General features: G+C 33.6%; 2 protein-coding genes across 19 annotated transcripts; one reads left to right on the forward strand and one right to left on the reverse strand.

The window, feature by feature from the left end:
* Positions 1 to 340: 340 nt before the first annotated feature.
* On the reverse strand, positions 341 to 12,017 carry LOC145751898 (inter-alpha-trypsin inhibitor heavy chain H3-like). 18 transcript variants are annotated; one of them, XM_082568028.1, is made up of 29 exons: positions 11,894 to 12,017; positions 11,283 to 11,491; positions 10,409 to 10,490; positions 9,897 to 10,064; positions 9,594 to 9,769; positions 8,926 to 9,195; positions 8,309 to 8,430; positions 7,674 to 7,796; positions 7,130 to 7,271; positions 6,150 to 6,278; positions 5,811 to 5,887; positions 5,544 to 5,713; positions 4,799 to 5,039; positions 4,684 to 4,707; positions 4,381 to 4,410; positions 4,226 to 4,255; positions 4,071 to 4,100; positions 3,916 to 3,945; positions 3,781 to 3,810; positions 3,626 to 3,655; positions 3,471 to 3,500; positions 3,296 to 3,325; positions 3,162 to 3,191; positions 3,007 to 3,036; positions 2,499 to 2,525; positions 1,978 to 2,127; positions 1,282 to 1,404; positions 825 to 897; positions 341 to 647 (listed from the first exon to the last, which is right to left on the reverse strand). In XM_082568028.1, the coding sequence occupies exons 1-29, from the start codon at positions 11,993 to 11,995 to the stop codon at positions 425 to 427; spliced, it is 2,931 nt and encodes a 976-aa protein (XP_082424154.1). In that variant the 5' UTR covers positions 11,996 to 12,017; the 3' UTR covers positions 341 to 424. The 18 variants fall into 18 exon arrangements, with proteins under 18 accessions (XP_082424154.1, XP_082424156.1, XP_082424158.1 ...); XM_082568030.1 differs by lacking the exon at positions 3,781 to 3,810; XM_082568032.1 differs by lacking the exons at positions 3,781 to 3,810; positions 4,071 to 4,100.
* A 976-nt stretch (positions 12,018 to 12,993) lies between these two features.
* Positions 12,994 to 14,666, forward strand: LOC145753498 (eukaryotic translation initiation factor 3 subunit C-like). The gene is given in 2 exon segments (XM_082569902.1): positions 12,994 to 13,011; positions 13,068 to 14,666. Coding segments are annotated over 2 exon segments (1,617 nt in total).
* The last annotated feature ends 340 nt before the right edge of the window (positions 14,667 to 15,006 follow it).

A 15,006-nucleotide genomic window follows, 5' to 3' on the forward strand; every position in this document is an offset into this window, starting at 1 on the left:
GTTTCTATACTAGCAACAACTGTTGACTGCTAGCCCAGACCTCAATCAAAGTTTTGTTGTTTTAGACTTAGAGTAACACTAAAAGGGGGTAGTAAAGGGAGGTACTAAAGTTGGGTGCCAAAGGAAAAGTATTTTGCAGTCCTTTTTATAAGGCAGAAATGTTTAACGCTAAAAGGCATTAAGGACAGAAGAAAGCATTGACAATTTTCGCTGCTAACTAAAAATAACTATCCTTGAGCACCTTCTCTCCTTCCTGTCTTTCCTACGCGCCCTCTTTTTAGTGGTGTCCGTTATTTCATAACAAAGATCTTTTTATGTATTTTTATTCAATATTTACAGCACTTCTAAACGCAAACAACCACAGCATACAGAAAATGTACATTTTATTTGGAAGGTGAAAACTTATTAGGCCAACATGATTATTTTACAAAGGCCCATCTAGTTCGTCTATAACAGCCTCGAAGCCTTGCCCGTGCACAATTTCGTCGGACTGGAACAGAATCAAAGTAGTTCCCAACGCATTTATAACGGTTGGAGAGCTGTGATAACCGCAAATTGCGGTAGGTGGTTCTTGTTCATTGTCAACTTGGTCTTTGTAGACTAAAATCCTGTCACGCGAACATGTGCTCCCTCCTTCCATATCAATACTACAGAAAAAAACACATTATTTTAAATGGGATGCTAGACTTTTAACTAAAAACGGATTTTTTTTTCTATTGATTCCCCTTTACCCTAACCCTAACTTAAAAAAACGCCTTAAATTTTTTTTTGGTTTTGGACAAATGTCATTCGGTTAAAATTAGGGCTTTGAAAACTTTATTTACTTTTGAAATGTAATTTTGATTCTTCCACCGCTTGTAATTTTCCAAACACAATTCAAATTAGCAGAAAAGAGGTCTGAAAAAGGTTAAAGCAATAAAAAAATTTGATTTTTTTTTTTTTTTTTTTTAATCAAATATTTTAAGTCTTTATAAATTTGTTTGTTATAATTAAAACCAGCAGCGTGGTGTAGTGATCAGAACACTCTCCTACTATACACAAGGTCCTTTTTTAATCTTCAGTGATCTCATGCTGTACCGCCCTTAAGAAAGGCGTTGTAAATGGTACAAACTCCTGCTGAGCCAGCACTTAATCAGCAGCTTAATTATCGGGAAATTATAATCAATAATATCCCAAACTGCCACAGTCAACTCGAGACTGGGGTAACTGATGTTACTCTATGTTTAGGTCGCGCATTTGACCTTCCCACATCGAGGATAAAGATATATACAAAAAAAATACCTGGGTAGTTAGGTGTAGTAATGTAAGCAGAGCCAATTAAAGTAATATTTCTACCGCATGTTATATCAGGCAGTGTCCAAGGATTGGCGGGCGGTGCAACAAATTGTGGCGTGGTAATAACCCCTGTAAAAATAATAATTTTTCTTACATAAAAAAGGGTAACTATAAGTATATCTATAACAAGTTTGCCATGGAAAATTATAATATTGCATGCCTACAAAAACCAGCATAAGGCTAGTTATTAACCGGCAGCGTGGTGCAGTGTCAAGAACACTTGCTAAACCACGCATAGGGTCGTGGGTTCAATCCCCACTGCTCTCATGCTGTAGCGTCTTTGAGTAAGGCGCTATAAACGGTATTAACCCGTGCTGATCCAGCACTTAATCAGCAGCATAATTACTGGGCAATTATAATCTATAATATCCCAAACTGCCACAGGCAACTCGAGACTAGGTCGAAGTAACTGATGTTACTCTATGTTTAAGTCGTGCATTCGACTTTTCCACATCGAGGATGAAGATATATACAAAAAAAAACGATCAACAAAATTCCAATATGGCAACGCGAACTTAAGACTAAGTCAGGGTAACATATACTATTTCTACGTTGAGCTGTGAAGTCAACCTTTTTATATCGAGAATAAAAAAAGATCAAACAAATTAGGATGCATAAGTGAAAAAAAGTCATAATACTTACTTATAGTCGATGGAGGAGTAGTCGTAGGTAAAGTTGTTGTTGAAGGAGGAGGTGTTGTTGTTGAAGGAGGTTGTGTTGTTGCTGTTGTTGTTGTAGTTGTTGCTTGAGTTGTTGTCATTGCTGTTGTAGTTGTTCTTCTTCGTCGGGAAGCTTAAACAAATTTCAAATTAAATGTAAAATTTAAATCAATTTTTTTTATACATATTTTTATCCTCGATGTGGGAAGGTCGACTTCATGACCTAAACATAGAGTAACATTAGTTACCCCGACCCAGTCTCGAGTTGCCTTTGGTATTTTTGGATATTATAGGTTATAATTGCCCAATAATTTAGCTGCTAATTGGGTGCTGACTTAGCAGGAGTTTATACGGTTTATTGCGCCTTACTCAAGGGCACTACGGCATGAGAGTAGTGGGAATCGAACTCACAACCTCATGCAGTGTTCGGTTAAATACTACAGATTTTTGATTTAAAATATTATGTCGTAGTGGTTAAAACATTTAATATAAAAATTTACTTACTAAAATGTCGATGGTTCCTAGGTTTTTCTAAAAAAATGAAATAGGCTTACTGTTATTTAGTTAAACCCGAAAACTATTACAAATTCTTAAACTAAGAGTTAAACAGTAGGTTTAAAATTGAAAAAAATGCTAGCAATAATATTTAAATTATTGTTTGGCGGCATAGTGTATTGTTCAGAACCCTTGGCTTCACTATATGGGGCCCTGGGTTCGATCCTCGCTACTCTTATGCAGTAGCGCACTAGAGTTAGGCGCCATAAACGGTACGAACTCCTTTTGAGCCAACACTTAATCAGCAGCTTAATTATCGGACAATTATAATCTATAATATCCCAAACTGCCGAAGTCAACTCGAGACTGGGTCGGGGTAACTTATGTTTCTCTATGTTAAGGTCGTAAAGTCACCTTCCCACATCGAGGATAAATTTATATAAATACTAAAAGGATAATTTGGTGGCACCATTTATAGCTTCACATGTTACAACTAAAATTTAGGTTTTAAACGTACGTGGCAATGGTGACTGGGATTGGGTTAAACCTAAAAAAAATTGGGTTTGTTAACCAGTAGTAAATTGTTAATTTAATTTGGTGGCACCATTTATAATTTGGTGGCACCATTTATAGCTTGACATGTTACAAATCAAAATTAGGTTTTAAACGTACTTGGCCATGGCAACTGGGATTGGGTTAAACCTAAAAAAATTGGGTTTGTTAACCAGTAGTAAATTGTTAATTTAATTTGGTGGCGCCATTTATAGCTTGACATGTTACAAATAAAAATTAGGTTTTAAACGTACTTGGCCATAGTGACTGGGATTGGGTTAAACCTAAAAAAAATTGGGTTTGTTAACCAGTAGTAAATTGTTAATTTAATTTGGTGGCACCATTTATAATTTGGTGGCACCATTTATAGCTTAATATGTTACAACATTTATAGCTTAATATATTACAAAAATTAGGTTTTAAACGTACTTGGCCATTGTGACTGGGATTGGGTTAAACCTAAAAAAAATTGGGTTTGTTAACCAGTAGTAAATTGTTAATTTAATTTGGTGGCACCATTTATAATTTGGTGGCACCATTTATAGCTTGACATGTTACAAATAAAAATTAGGTTTTAAACGTACTTGGCAATGGTGACTGGGGTTGGGTTAAACCTAAAAAAAATTGGGTTTGTTAACCAGTAGTAAATTGTTAATTTAATTTGGTGGCACCATTTATAATTTGGTGGCACCATTTATAGCTTAATATGTTACAACTAAAAATTAGGTTTTAGACGTACTTGGCCATTGTGACTGGGATTGGGTTAAACCTAAAAAAAATTGGGTTTGTTAACCAGTAGTAAATTGTTAATTTAATTTGGTGGCACCATTTATAGCTTAATATGTTACAACTAAAAATTAGGTTTTAGACGTACTTGGCCATTGTGACTGGGATTGGGTTAAACCTAAAAAAAATTGGGTTTGTTAACCAGTAGTAAATTGTTAATTTAATTTGGTGGCACCATTTATAATTTGGTGGCACCATTTATAGCTTGACATGTTACAAATAAAAATTAGGTTTTAAACGTACTTGGCAATGGTGACTGGGGTTGGGTTAAACCTAAAAAAAATTGGGTTTGTTAACCAGTAGTAAATTGTTAATTTAATTTGGTGGCACCATTTATAATTTGGTGGCACCATTTATAGCTTAATATGTTACAACTAAAAATTAGGTTTTAGACGTACTTGGCCATTGTGACTGGGATTGGGTTAAACCTAAAAAAAATTGGGTTTGTTAACCAGTAGTAAATTGTTAATTTAATTTGGTGGCACCATTTATAATTTGGTGGCACCATTTATAGCTTGACATGTTACAAATAAAAATTAGGTTTTAAACGTACTTGGCAATGGTGACTGGGGTTGGGTTAAACCTAAAAAAAATTGGGTTTGTTAACCAGTAGTAAATTGTTAATTTAATTTGGTGGCACCATTTATAATTTGGTGGCACCATTTATAGCTTGACATGTTACAAATAAAAATTAGGTTTTAAACGTACTTTTGGATTTATTAGTAAATTGTTATATTTTATTTTAAATAGGCTATAACGATACCATTTTATTAAAAAAAAATTCTATAGATAAATTTATATTAACAACAAAGGAATAAATAAGTAAAACTATTTATTTTTTTATGTTACAACTTACTTGGCAAGAAGGATGATAAAGAACCTAAAAAAAATAGATTTATTAACAAACTGTTTTAGATATTTCAAATAAAAAAATTACAATCTTATTTAAAAAAATTGTAATCAATATTTACTTGATGGAGTAAATTGGGCAAAATATCGATTACCCAATCCTCCATGACCCGCTCTAGCACGGCCTCCTAGAAGAGAATACATCCTTATCCCTTCTTCGTGGCGGGGCGTTATAGGAACAGGTTCACCTAGGACTTCTAACAGGTTGTTCGGTCTGGTTACAACCATCGAAGTTAAAGGTGTCACAAAATTAAATTTAAGAGATAATGTAACAATGTCCTGGTCTATTTCCCGTATAGCAGCCTGTGTTGAAAAAAAATTAAAAAAATTTTAAAAAAATGAATAAAAAGGGAGATAGAAGAATTGGGGAAAAAGAGCCTTAATTTTTATATTTTTGGACCGTATAGTTTGCCAAGTCTTAAAAGAGGTAACCCTTTTATTCAATTTGAATATAACATTGACCTAAATTAATTTTCGCTTTTTTATACTTATTTATATTTGATGAGGTAAGGTCGACTTCATAACCTAAACGTAGAGTAACGCCAGTAACCCTGACCCAGTCTCGAGTTTCCTTAGCAGTTTAGGATATTATAAATTATGTTTGTCCGATAATTAGGCTGGTGATTAGGTGTTGGCTTAGCAGGAGTTTATACTGTTTATAGCGCCTTACTTAAAGGCACTACAGCCTGTGGGTAGTGGGGATTAAACCTGGGACCTCGTGTAGTGAAGCCAAGTGTTCTGCTTACTACACCACGCTGCCGATATATTTTTCTATAATTTGTTATATTTTTTTTTTAAGCCATTAACCTTGTCACTGGTCTTGTCCTTTTTCTTTAAAAGCTCTCTTATCGTCATATAAGCCCACAGCTTCTCCATGTCGAACAATTCATCGTTGCTCGTGTCTAGCTCCTGGCCTTCTGCAACAAAATTGACCCCGCCATTGAGGGAATCTCCCGCTACCGATACCATCAAGGGTGCTAAAAACATTTAAAGACAATAATCAATGCATGTTTTGATATATGTATCAATGGTAAAAAAGGCTTTATATAAATTGCGGCTCTCTTATATTCTTACCTGGGGATCTAGAATTGCGCATTTGGTTAATTTTTCCAACTACCACGATTTCAGAGCCGTCGAAAAAGTTGTCAAATCTAAAAATTAAAAAAAAAAAATTTTATTTGATTTTTTAAACTTATAACTACCCAACAAGCTTATGACAGTACAATATTCATGACCATTCACCGAAAACGCCATTTTACCGAAAAAAATACATTTTTTCTTAACCTCAAAATTTTTGACTTAATTTTTAGTAAAACGTTGTGTTAAAAACTATGGTTTTCGAGAATATGTCGGTTCGGTAAAAATGGTTTGCGTTACAGATTATTTTTTGCTATTCTTATAAAAATAAATTACTTTGTCTCTGTCACTTTTGAGATTTCTTCCCCAGAGTATTTCATGATCACGTGAGCAAGCATCGGTGATGCTACTTCGTCGTAAAAACCCTTGAGTTGTAGTGCAGCGTCAGAGTCGTCGTATATTCGCCTAAAATTGCATTTTAAAAGCATAAAGTTACATTTGCAGCGTGGTGAAGTGGTCAGAACTTTTCCTACTCTACATAACGTCCTGGGTTCGTTCCCCAGTGTTCTCATTCTGTAATGCCCTTAAGTAAGGCGCTATAAACGGTATGAACTTCTGCTGAACCAGCACCTAATTAGTAACTTAATTATCAGGCAATAATAATTAATACAGGGTACGAATTGCCGTTTAAAAAAGGATTCGCTAAAAATGAGGTCGCATTTTTAGAGTAATTATTAGGTTCAAGTCATAATCTTCGTTTTTTTGTAACACTTGACGCGTTGCGTGGCATTTTTAAAATGTAACGTATTGTTAAACAATCGTTAAGAATATTTTGCACGAAAAACGAGACATTTTTAATTCTTTTAAGGCTGTGTTATGCATTTAAAAAATTGCGCAACAACTGAACGATCTCGATGGCGAAATTTACGCATTGCCAAAACATGGAAAGTTATTGTTATTAAATGCCCTATAGTAACCTACGTTTACGCAGGAATATAATGATGTAATTAAATTAGTGTGAAACCGGTGTAAAATAGATCGTAAAAATATACACGAAGTTTTATTATTGCCTGAACCTTTTTTGGTCGATTCGCTTTTTCTAATATATTTGTAAAAAACGATGCGCTAATTTTAAAAAACGATTCGCTTTTAGCGAATAGCGACCCGTTATTTCGTTCGAATAGCGGCGAATAGCGACCCGTTATAACTGTTGTTACTCTATGTTAAGGTCGCGCATTCGACTTTTTCACATTGACAGTAAATTTTTATACAAAATAAAAAAAACGAAAAAAAATTAAATTTAAATTATTTTATACCTTGATAATCCTTGGTTATGATTTGCGATATCACTAAGAAATTTGTGATCGACATTAGGTCCAAATCCCAAACAAAATATTGAATACTTCTTTCCAACTGCTTCTTGAATGTTCGATTTTATTTGGCTTAACCTAGTTACCCCTAAAAATTGGGTTAAAAAAGGTTAATAATTTTTTTAATTTTATATATATTTATTTATTTGTAAAATTAAAATGACAACTTTAGTGCCAAAGATTGGCATTGTCATCCTGATTCAGTATTAAGTTGCCTTTGCCAATTTGGAATATTATAGAATATTATTGCCACCTAATTAACTCAGCGGGAGTTTATACCGTTTATAGCACCTTACTTAAGGGCACTATACCACGTGAGAGCAGTTTTCAAACCCAGCACCTCATGTAGTGAAGCCAAGTCTTTTAAAAACTACATCAGGCTGCCGGTAAATAAATTGCTGAATCATGAAACACACTATTTGCTGAATCATGAAACACCCTTTTTTCCTTACTTAGCAGAGTGTAATCGAGCTCTAAAAATTTGAGTTACCGTTTGTAGGCTGGCCATCCGTTAATAAGATTACCATTGAAGCTCTTTCGAAACTATTTGTATTATTTTGCTGGTTTCTTAAAAGAGAAATGCCGTCTAACATTCCTTGGTTCAAGTTGGTACCTATAACAAAATCAAAAATAAAAGACAATTTAGTTTAAGTGAATCTTTTTTTAACTCTTTTTTCCATATCCCCATTGGATTTTTTTTTGTATATATTTTTATCTTCGATGTGGGAAAGTAATGCGCGACTTAAACATAAAGTAACATCAGTTACTCCGACCCAGTCTCGAGTTGCCTGTGGCAGTTTGGGATATTATAGAGATTATAATTGTCTGATAATTATGCTGCTGATTAAGTGCTGGCTCAGCAGGAGTTAATACCGTTTATAGCGCCTTACTCAAGGGGGCTACAACATGAGAGTATTGGGGATTGAACCCACAACCTCATGGTCGTGTAGCAAGTGTTCTTACCACTACACCACTTAGCAAACAGCAGACGAAGCGCATCTTCCAACCCGCTTTGAAGCGATTATTGACTAATTAACGGATTGGGTATATCGGACTTACGGCGTTTTATTTTTAATTTACGTTTATTAGAGGCTTAATTATTTATGGTTATATAAAATGAAGTACCTCCCCTTGCATTCATATAATGCACAAAGTTCTTGGCATTGTCTATGTTATCTTCGTTGACAGAAACCATTTCATTTCGCATCCACGTGTGGCTTTTCGAAGAAAACGTGACCAGATTAAACCTAAATATAAAAACTTGTTTAAAATTATTTAAAATAAACTTTTAAAATATTTGCAAAAAAAAGATTTAAAAAGAAAAAATGAAGTTTATTAGTAAAACTAGTCGATGGCCAATCTATAACATATTTTAAATTTATTTTATTTCTGGGTTTGTGTATATTTTAGTGTGATGAAGGAAGGAAGGAACAGAAAATGAACTGACGAAAGTAAAAAAAAGGAAAATAAATGAACAGAAAATAAAGTGACAAAAAAATGAAGAAAAAGAAAATGATGAAACAAAAATAAAGAAAATAAAGAAAAGGAAAATGAAAGAAATGAAAAATAAAGGAGAGCATAAAAAGAAAAAACGACGGAGTTCTATAATATAAAAATAGCGTCACATTTTCTTTGTTTTCCGTCCCTTTAAATTCCGGTATTATTATTTTCAATTCTTTTATTTTTTAATCCCCAAAATTTTGAACCCCTACTTTAAATAACCATTAATTAGGCGTTATTACCTGTCACTTTCTTTTAAATCAGACAGAATAGTTGTCAGAGCAGTTTTCGTTTGAGCTATTTTCCGTCCAGCCATCGACCCGCTAACATCAATAACAAAAACGATATTTTTCGGGATAACAGGCAACGAGTCGGGGGCAAAAAAATGGACAAAGTAACCGTCCTTTACCAATATCTCCCCGCCTAGATTTTCCCTTGTGACGTCATAAGTAACGGTGAATGTCCGGTCGCCTTTAAGCAACGCCTTCTGTTGCATAATAGTAGGCTCATAACTGTTAAAGAAATATTTTATATTTAAATAAAACTAAGTTTATGATTAGTAAAGACAGTATATTAGGATTCGTTTAGTTTATATTATTTTAACTTTTTTGTGTGTTTTTATCCTTAAAGTAGAAAAGATTGATTTTTTTTTTCATATCACTTTAAGGTGATAGGTTTTATATTTTTTTTATTGGGGAAGGGTGTGCTGTTATGACGTGTTTTGAGCTATCCGTAAACGCCGGGCTCAAGATTGACTTTACGGCCTCAACTTCAGTTGTAACCCAAACCTAGAGCCGCCCTCGGCAGGACTAAACTTATTTAAATAAATAAGTTAATAAACCAATGGCCTCATCTAGTAAAGCCAATTTTTTTATCTTAAAAAAATTAAAATCAGCTTTATATTGCTTACCGTACATACGCCTGTGTCTTGGTCTGCCTTATATCTATATTACTGTGATCTAATAATGCATCAAATGCACCCCGATTTTTCACAAGTCTACGTTCTGGCAGGGGAGGTACTGCATTAAATTTTATGATTTTTGAAGGCTCTGTAACCGTTACTTCGATTCTGTAGTCTTTCACTACCTAAAAAAGAATTAATGTAGTTTCATCAGTTATTGCATCTAACTAGAGGGAGTTTTAAATAAAACTTACCTCAAGTATTGTTTTAGTTTTGCTTAAAATCATCCAACAAGGAACCTAGTTGTCTTACCTGGCCAGGGTCGGCGTAGATAACGTTGTTGTATTCTCCAAGCTTTCTGGTCAGTAGCTCTTCATAGTTTAAAGTAACAGCGACATCACCCCCAGCCTCCACATTCACTGCTACATCAAACGACTGCACTTCTCTTACTTTTGCTGTTACTAAACCAGCAGTTTCGCCCTTTAAAAACAATACCAAATTATAAAAATAAAGGCTAAATAATAGCCTAAAATAAATTTAATTATATAGCAAAAAAATGAGTAGGTTAAGGCCTAGTTTTGACACTTCCAGTTCAGTTCGCTTGCTAGTTATTATGAAATAGGAACTGTTACTGACGTAAGTAAGTAGGCCGCTCACCAGCTTAACAACATTTTAGCAGTTTTCACATTTAAATGTTTAATTATATGCTGCAACGAGTACAAAGCGTTCATAAGATATTGCTTTAAAATGCTAGTAACTAGTCCATTTGGGTAGATGTTATTTTAAAACTTGACATTTAAAATTAGCTTTAAAAATAATATTACCCTGGAGACGGCCGCTTGATATTGCCGCTTGGCTACAGCCTTTTCTTTGACAATTCCAACATAAACGATATCATCAATTTCCCTAAAAAAGAGGTATTGTTAAACGACTACTTTAAAATTAAAAAATTAGCCCGCTTTTTTTAGATTTAAGAAAAAATATATACATTGTTAATTACAGTAAACATTTCTTTAAAACATGTAGCTACGGTGGCTTGCAGAAAAACAATAGCAGTTATGTTTTTGCTACAGTACCCAGAAATCTACGTGGTTCGGAAAAAATTGTAGACTGTTAAACATAACATTTAAATTTAAAGCCAATATTTCTATTTTCTAATTTAAATTTTTTTTAGACGTCATATGACTTAAGACAAGGGCTAATTGTTTTGTTAAATAATGGTTTAACTGTTTAAATCGACATGCGGTTTAGAACGCAGATTGCAGCAGTAGTAAATTACTTGGTTTGGCCTTTTTAAAAAAAATGGTTGAAATGCAGTGGTAGTTTTAAATTTTATAATATAAATTACAATGTCTAAACAAGCAGTGACATCTTATAACCAGTCATATTTTTGCGAACGTCATTGGAATTTTTTTTTCATGTCAATCAAAATATGATTTTACGAAGACGGACCAATGTTACACTATTCCCCAAACCCACTAAAATTTGAAGCCTATTACCTCAAGATGACGTAAAAATATTTATATGTTTTTATTTTTATTGACTGAAAACCCTTAAGATCGAAGTGACTTTGGTTCGATTTAAACCTGGGACATCTTTCACCTTAGGCCAATGCTTTATCAAATGACCCAACACTGTCGGCATGCCAAAAAACTAAATAAATTATTTTCGAAAAAAAAACAAAACAAAAATATTTACATTGTAAAATTCGTGATGAAAGCTCTTTTGGGCAAACGAACGACAACGGTAGCTTCGCCTGCAGAAAATCCCGGATTTCTTAAAACACTTTCGACAACTGTTCGCCCATATCGTGACGTAATCTTTGACGTCACATGGAATGATTCGACGCTTATTTTTTCGTTAGATAAAACTGTTCGCTTAGATCGAATACTAGCTACATTTAAAGCCTAAAAAATAATAAAAAAAATAACCGGTAAGTGGTTAAAGCATAATACAGAAGGTTGTGGGTTTGATACCCAGTAAACACTGTTGTTGATAGCAGAGTCCTGATATAGTATGAGTTTAATTTTTGTCACAATAAACATAGCGTAACATTTTGAACGACTCAGTCCCAAGTTGACTTTGGTAGGTTGGCCAATTATATCTTATAGTTTTGCCCAATATTTAATTTAACGATTGGATTTTTGCTGAACATAAGTTTGTACTGGGGAACTTACATTGTAGGCTAAGGCCAGGGTAAGGGCAAATAAACAAAAGTTAATTTTTTTTTTGAATAAAAATTTTACGATTTTATTTTGAAAATAGTTAAATCATTGTAAAATTTTATTAAAAAATTTGTTAGGACTTACCGATCTGGATTTTTGAATAACAAAATCGAAATCTTGCAAAATGCTTCCAAAAACTAAAACTAAACTAGCCAACACAATCGACAATCGTAAAATATACGACATTTTTAAAATTTATTAAAAATGCTAAAAAATCAATGTATTGCCTTTTTATAAAATAATTTAAAATATATACCAGTTATTAAATCAGTAACTTCCTTTCTATTTTTTCTATTTTTTTATTTTTGAATAACATTAAAATACAGGGTGCTGTATTATTAAAAAAAAAAATACGTTTTTAGTATAAAAATAAAGCCCCTATTTTATTTAGCTACTTGTGCAATTCTAAAGAGGACTGCATTTAACTTTTAGTAGTGAACGCAGTACGTTATATAGCCTACCCTTTCTTGTTATGAATTTTGCGGCCGGGCTAACTTAATCGTTTGTAAAGGTTGTATGTAAAGAGAAAGGTTTCTCTTTTAATAATAAAAAGGGACCGGTTATATTGACCTTAACGTAACGCGTGCACAATTAAAACTGACTTTTAACAAAACATGTTTTTCAGCAACTTCAGTTCTGGCTACCATCATTTATCATATGATTAGGCTATAAAACATTGGCAAACAAACATGCCAATTAAAAACCGAAACTAAATTTGGAAATTTTTTATATGTTTAATATTTAAACATTTGTAGTTTTTAATTGTTTAAATTAAGGCAAAACTTTGCATTTATTTTTTTGTCTTTTAAACTATTACTTAAAAAAGCAATTATGTTTACATTATAAAAAATGATTTTTTCAGCAACTTGAGTTCTGACTACCATCATTTATCATATGATTAGGCTATAAAACATTGGCAAACAAACATGCCAAATTAAAAACCGGAACTAAATTTGGAAATTTTTTTTATGTTCAATATTTAAACATTTGAAGTTTTTAATTGTTTAAATTAAGGCAAAATTTTGCAATAAATTTATTTTTCCTTTACATTATTAGTTCAAAAAGCAAATATGTTTACATTTTAAAAAAATTAATAGTGAACTATTGCAAAAAAACAACACTTATTTTAAAATTTAAAGAAAATTATAATTATTTCGATGTAAAGAATTACAGTAATACAAAAAATGGGCATAACCGCTATTGTTATATTAATTTTTGCTGAAAATTGTGTTTTTAATAAATTCAAAATTTTTTTAAGGAATCTGGATATAGAATTTGCGCAAACCCAGTTGTTTTTGTTGAAAAACTTCATTCGGAATACATCAAGATCCTCCAAACATCGGATGCCCACTCGACAGAGTACATCACACATTTGCGAGAGGAAGCAAAGGTTATATCAGTGATTAATAAGTTGATAAATTACGTTGAAGAGATCGGTGTTTCGCAGAGTATTTGCCGGGCATTTTTGTTGAGGATCGAATACTTGTACTACAAATATGACCCAAATTCTGCTGAGTCGGACAGTGCAGAATCAAAACACTCTGAAGTTGGCAAAGAGAAAACAGCAGCAGATTGAATGAAAGAATACTGCCAGTACATCTACACAAAGGATTCCTCCGACAGAATACGCACAATTGCAATTCTTCATCATATCTATCATCATTCGCTCCACAACCGATGGTATGCAGCTCGTGACCTAATGCTGATGTCTCACCTTCAGGAGACGATTAATTTCTCTGATGTACCGATTCAAATAATCTACAATCGCACAATGGTTCAACTTGGGTTATGTGCTTTTCGACGAGGTTTTATGCGAGAGGCTCACAATGCGCTTGTCGATATTCAATCCACTGGAAGAGCCAAGGAGCTTTTGGCACAAGGGCTTTTGCTTCAAAGGCAAGGTGAGCGAATTTCACCCGAACAGGAAAAAGTGGAAAAAAGACGACAGATTCCATTCCATATGCACATCAACTTGGAACTTCTTGACATTGTGTATCTAGTTTCTGCTATGCTTTTAGAAATCCCGTATGTTTCAGCTCATGAATTTGACGCAAGAAGACGAATGATATCCAAGCAGTTCCATCATCAACTAAGGGTCAGTGAACGCCAATCCCTCTTGGGACCTCCTGAAAATATGAGAGAGCATGTCGTTGCTGGAGCTAAGGCTTTAAAAATGGGTGATTACAGATCCTGTTTGCAGTTTATCGTTAACGACAAAATGAACAACAAGGTTTGGAATTTGTTTCCTGATTGTAATAATGTACGCTCGATGTTGGAACTAAAAATCAAAGAGGAATCACTTTCCACTTATTTGTTTACATACAGTCAGTTCTATGACAACATTAGTTTAGATTGGTTGTCGATGATGTTCGAACTGGACACTGCTTCCTGTCACCGCATCGTTAGTAAACTCATCATCAATGAAGAGCTAGCTGCATCTTGGGACGAACCTTCTTCCAGTCTCGTTCTGCACAGAACTGATCCGACTCGTTTACAGAATATGGCAATGCAGCTTGCAGAAAAAGTCTCGACTTTGGTTGATATCAATGAAAGGATTCTTAAAGCAAAGGCTGGTGGTGGCGGCGGATTTCAAAATTATCGCCAAGACGGTGGTTACCAAGGAAACCGTGGAGGTTACCAAGGTAACAGAAGCGGTTACCAGAATACTAGAGGTGGTGGTAGTTACTAGGGTAACAGGCGAAACTACCAAGGGAACCGCAGCGGTTACCAGGGTAACAGGGGTGGAGGTGGTTACCAAGGTAACCGTGGGGGATACCAAAGTAATCGAAGTGGAAATTATCGAAGCCAAAATTACGGGGGCGGGGGCTACCAAAAAAGGGATGTTTATGCCAACTGAATATTCGACAGTTTTTGTAAAAAAATTATTTTTGGTTTTCAGTTTTATTTTAAAGATAAAAAGATTGTATGTTTGTAAATATTTTGTGTCAATACATTTTTCTACAAACTTTTAAATTTAAATAGCATTTAAAAACATTAAACTTGTAAAAACAGTGTTTTATTAAAGAAAAAATGGCTGACGAAAAAATTGTTGTTTATGTAATATTTGTTAGGGTGTAAAAGAAATTTGTTCAAACAATTGTGTGGTCAAATTATTATCGTACAGTTTAATTATTTTTATTTAAACTGGCTAAGTATGATGTAATTTATATGTGAAAAGTAAAACTATTACGGGAAAA

Source organism: Corella eumyota, chromosome 5 (assembly GCF_963082875.1).
Source record: "Corella eumyota chromosome 5, kaCorEumy4.1, whole genome shotgun sequence".
Classification (NCBI taxonomy): Eukaryota; Metazoa; Chordata; class Ascidiacea; order Phlebobranchia; family Corellidae; genus Corella; species Corella eumyota.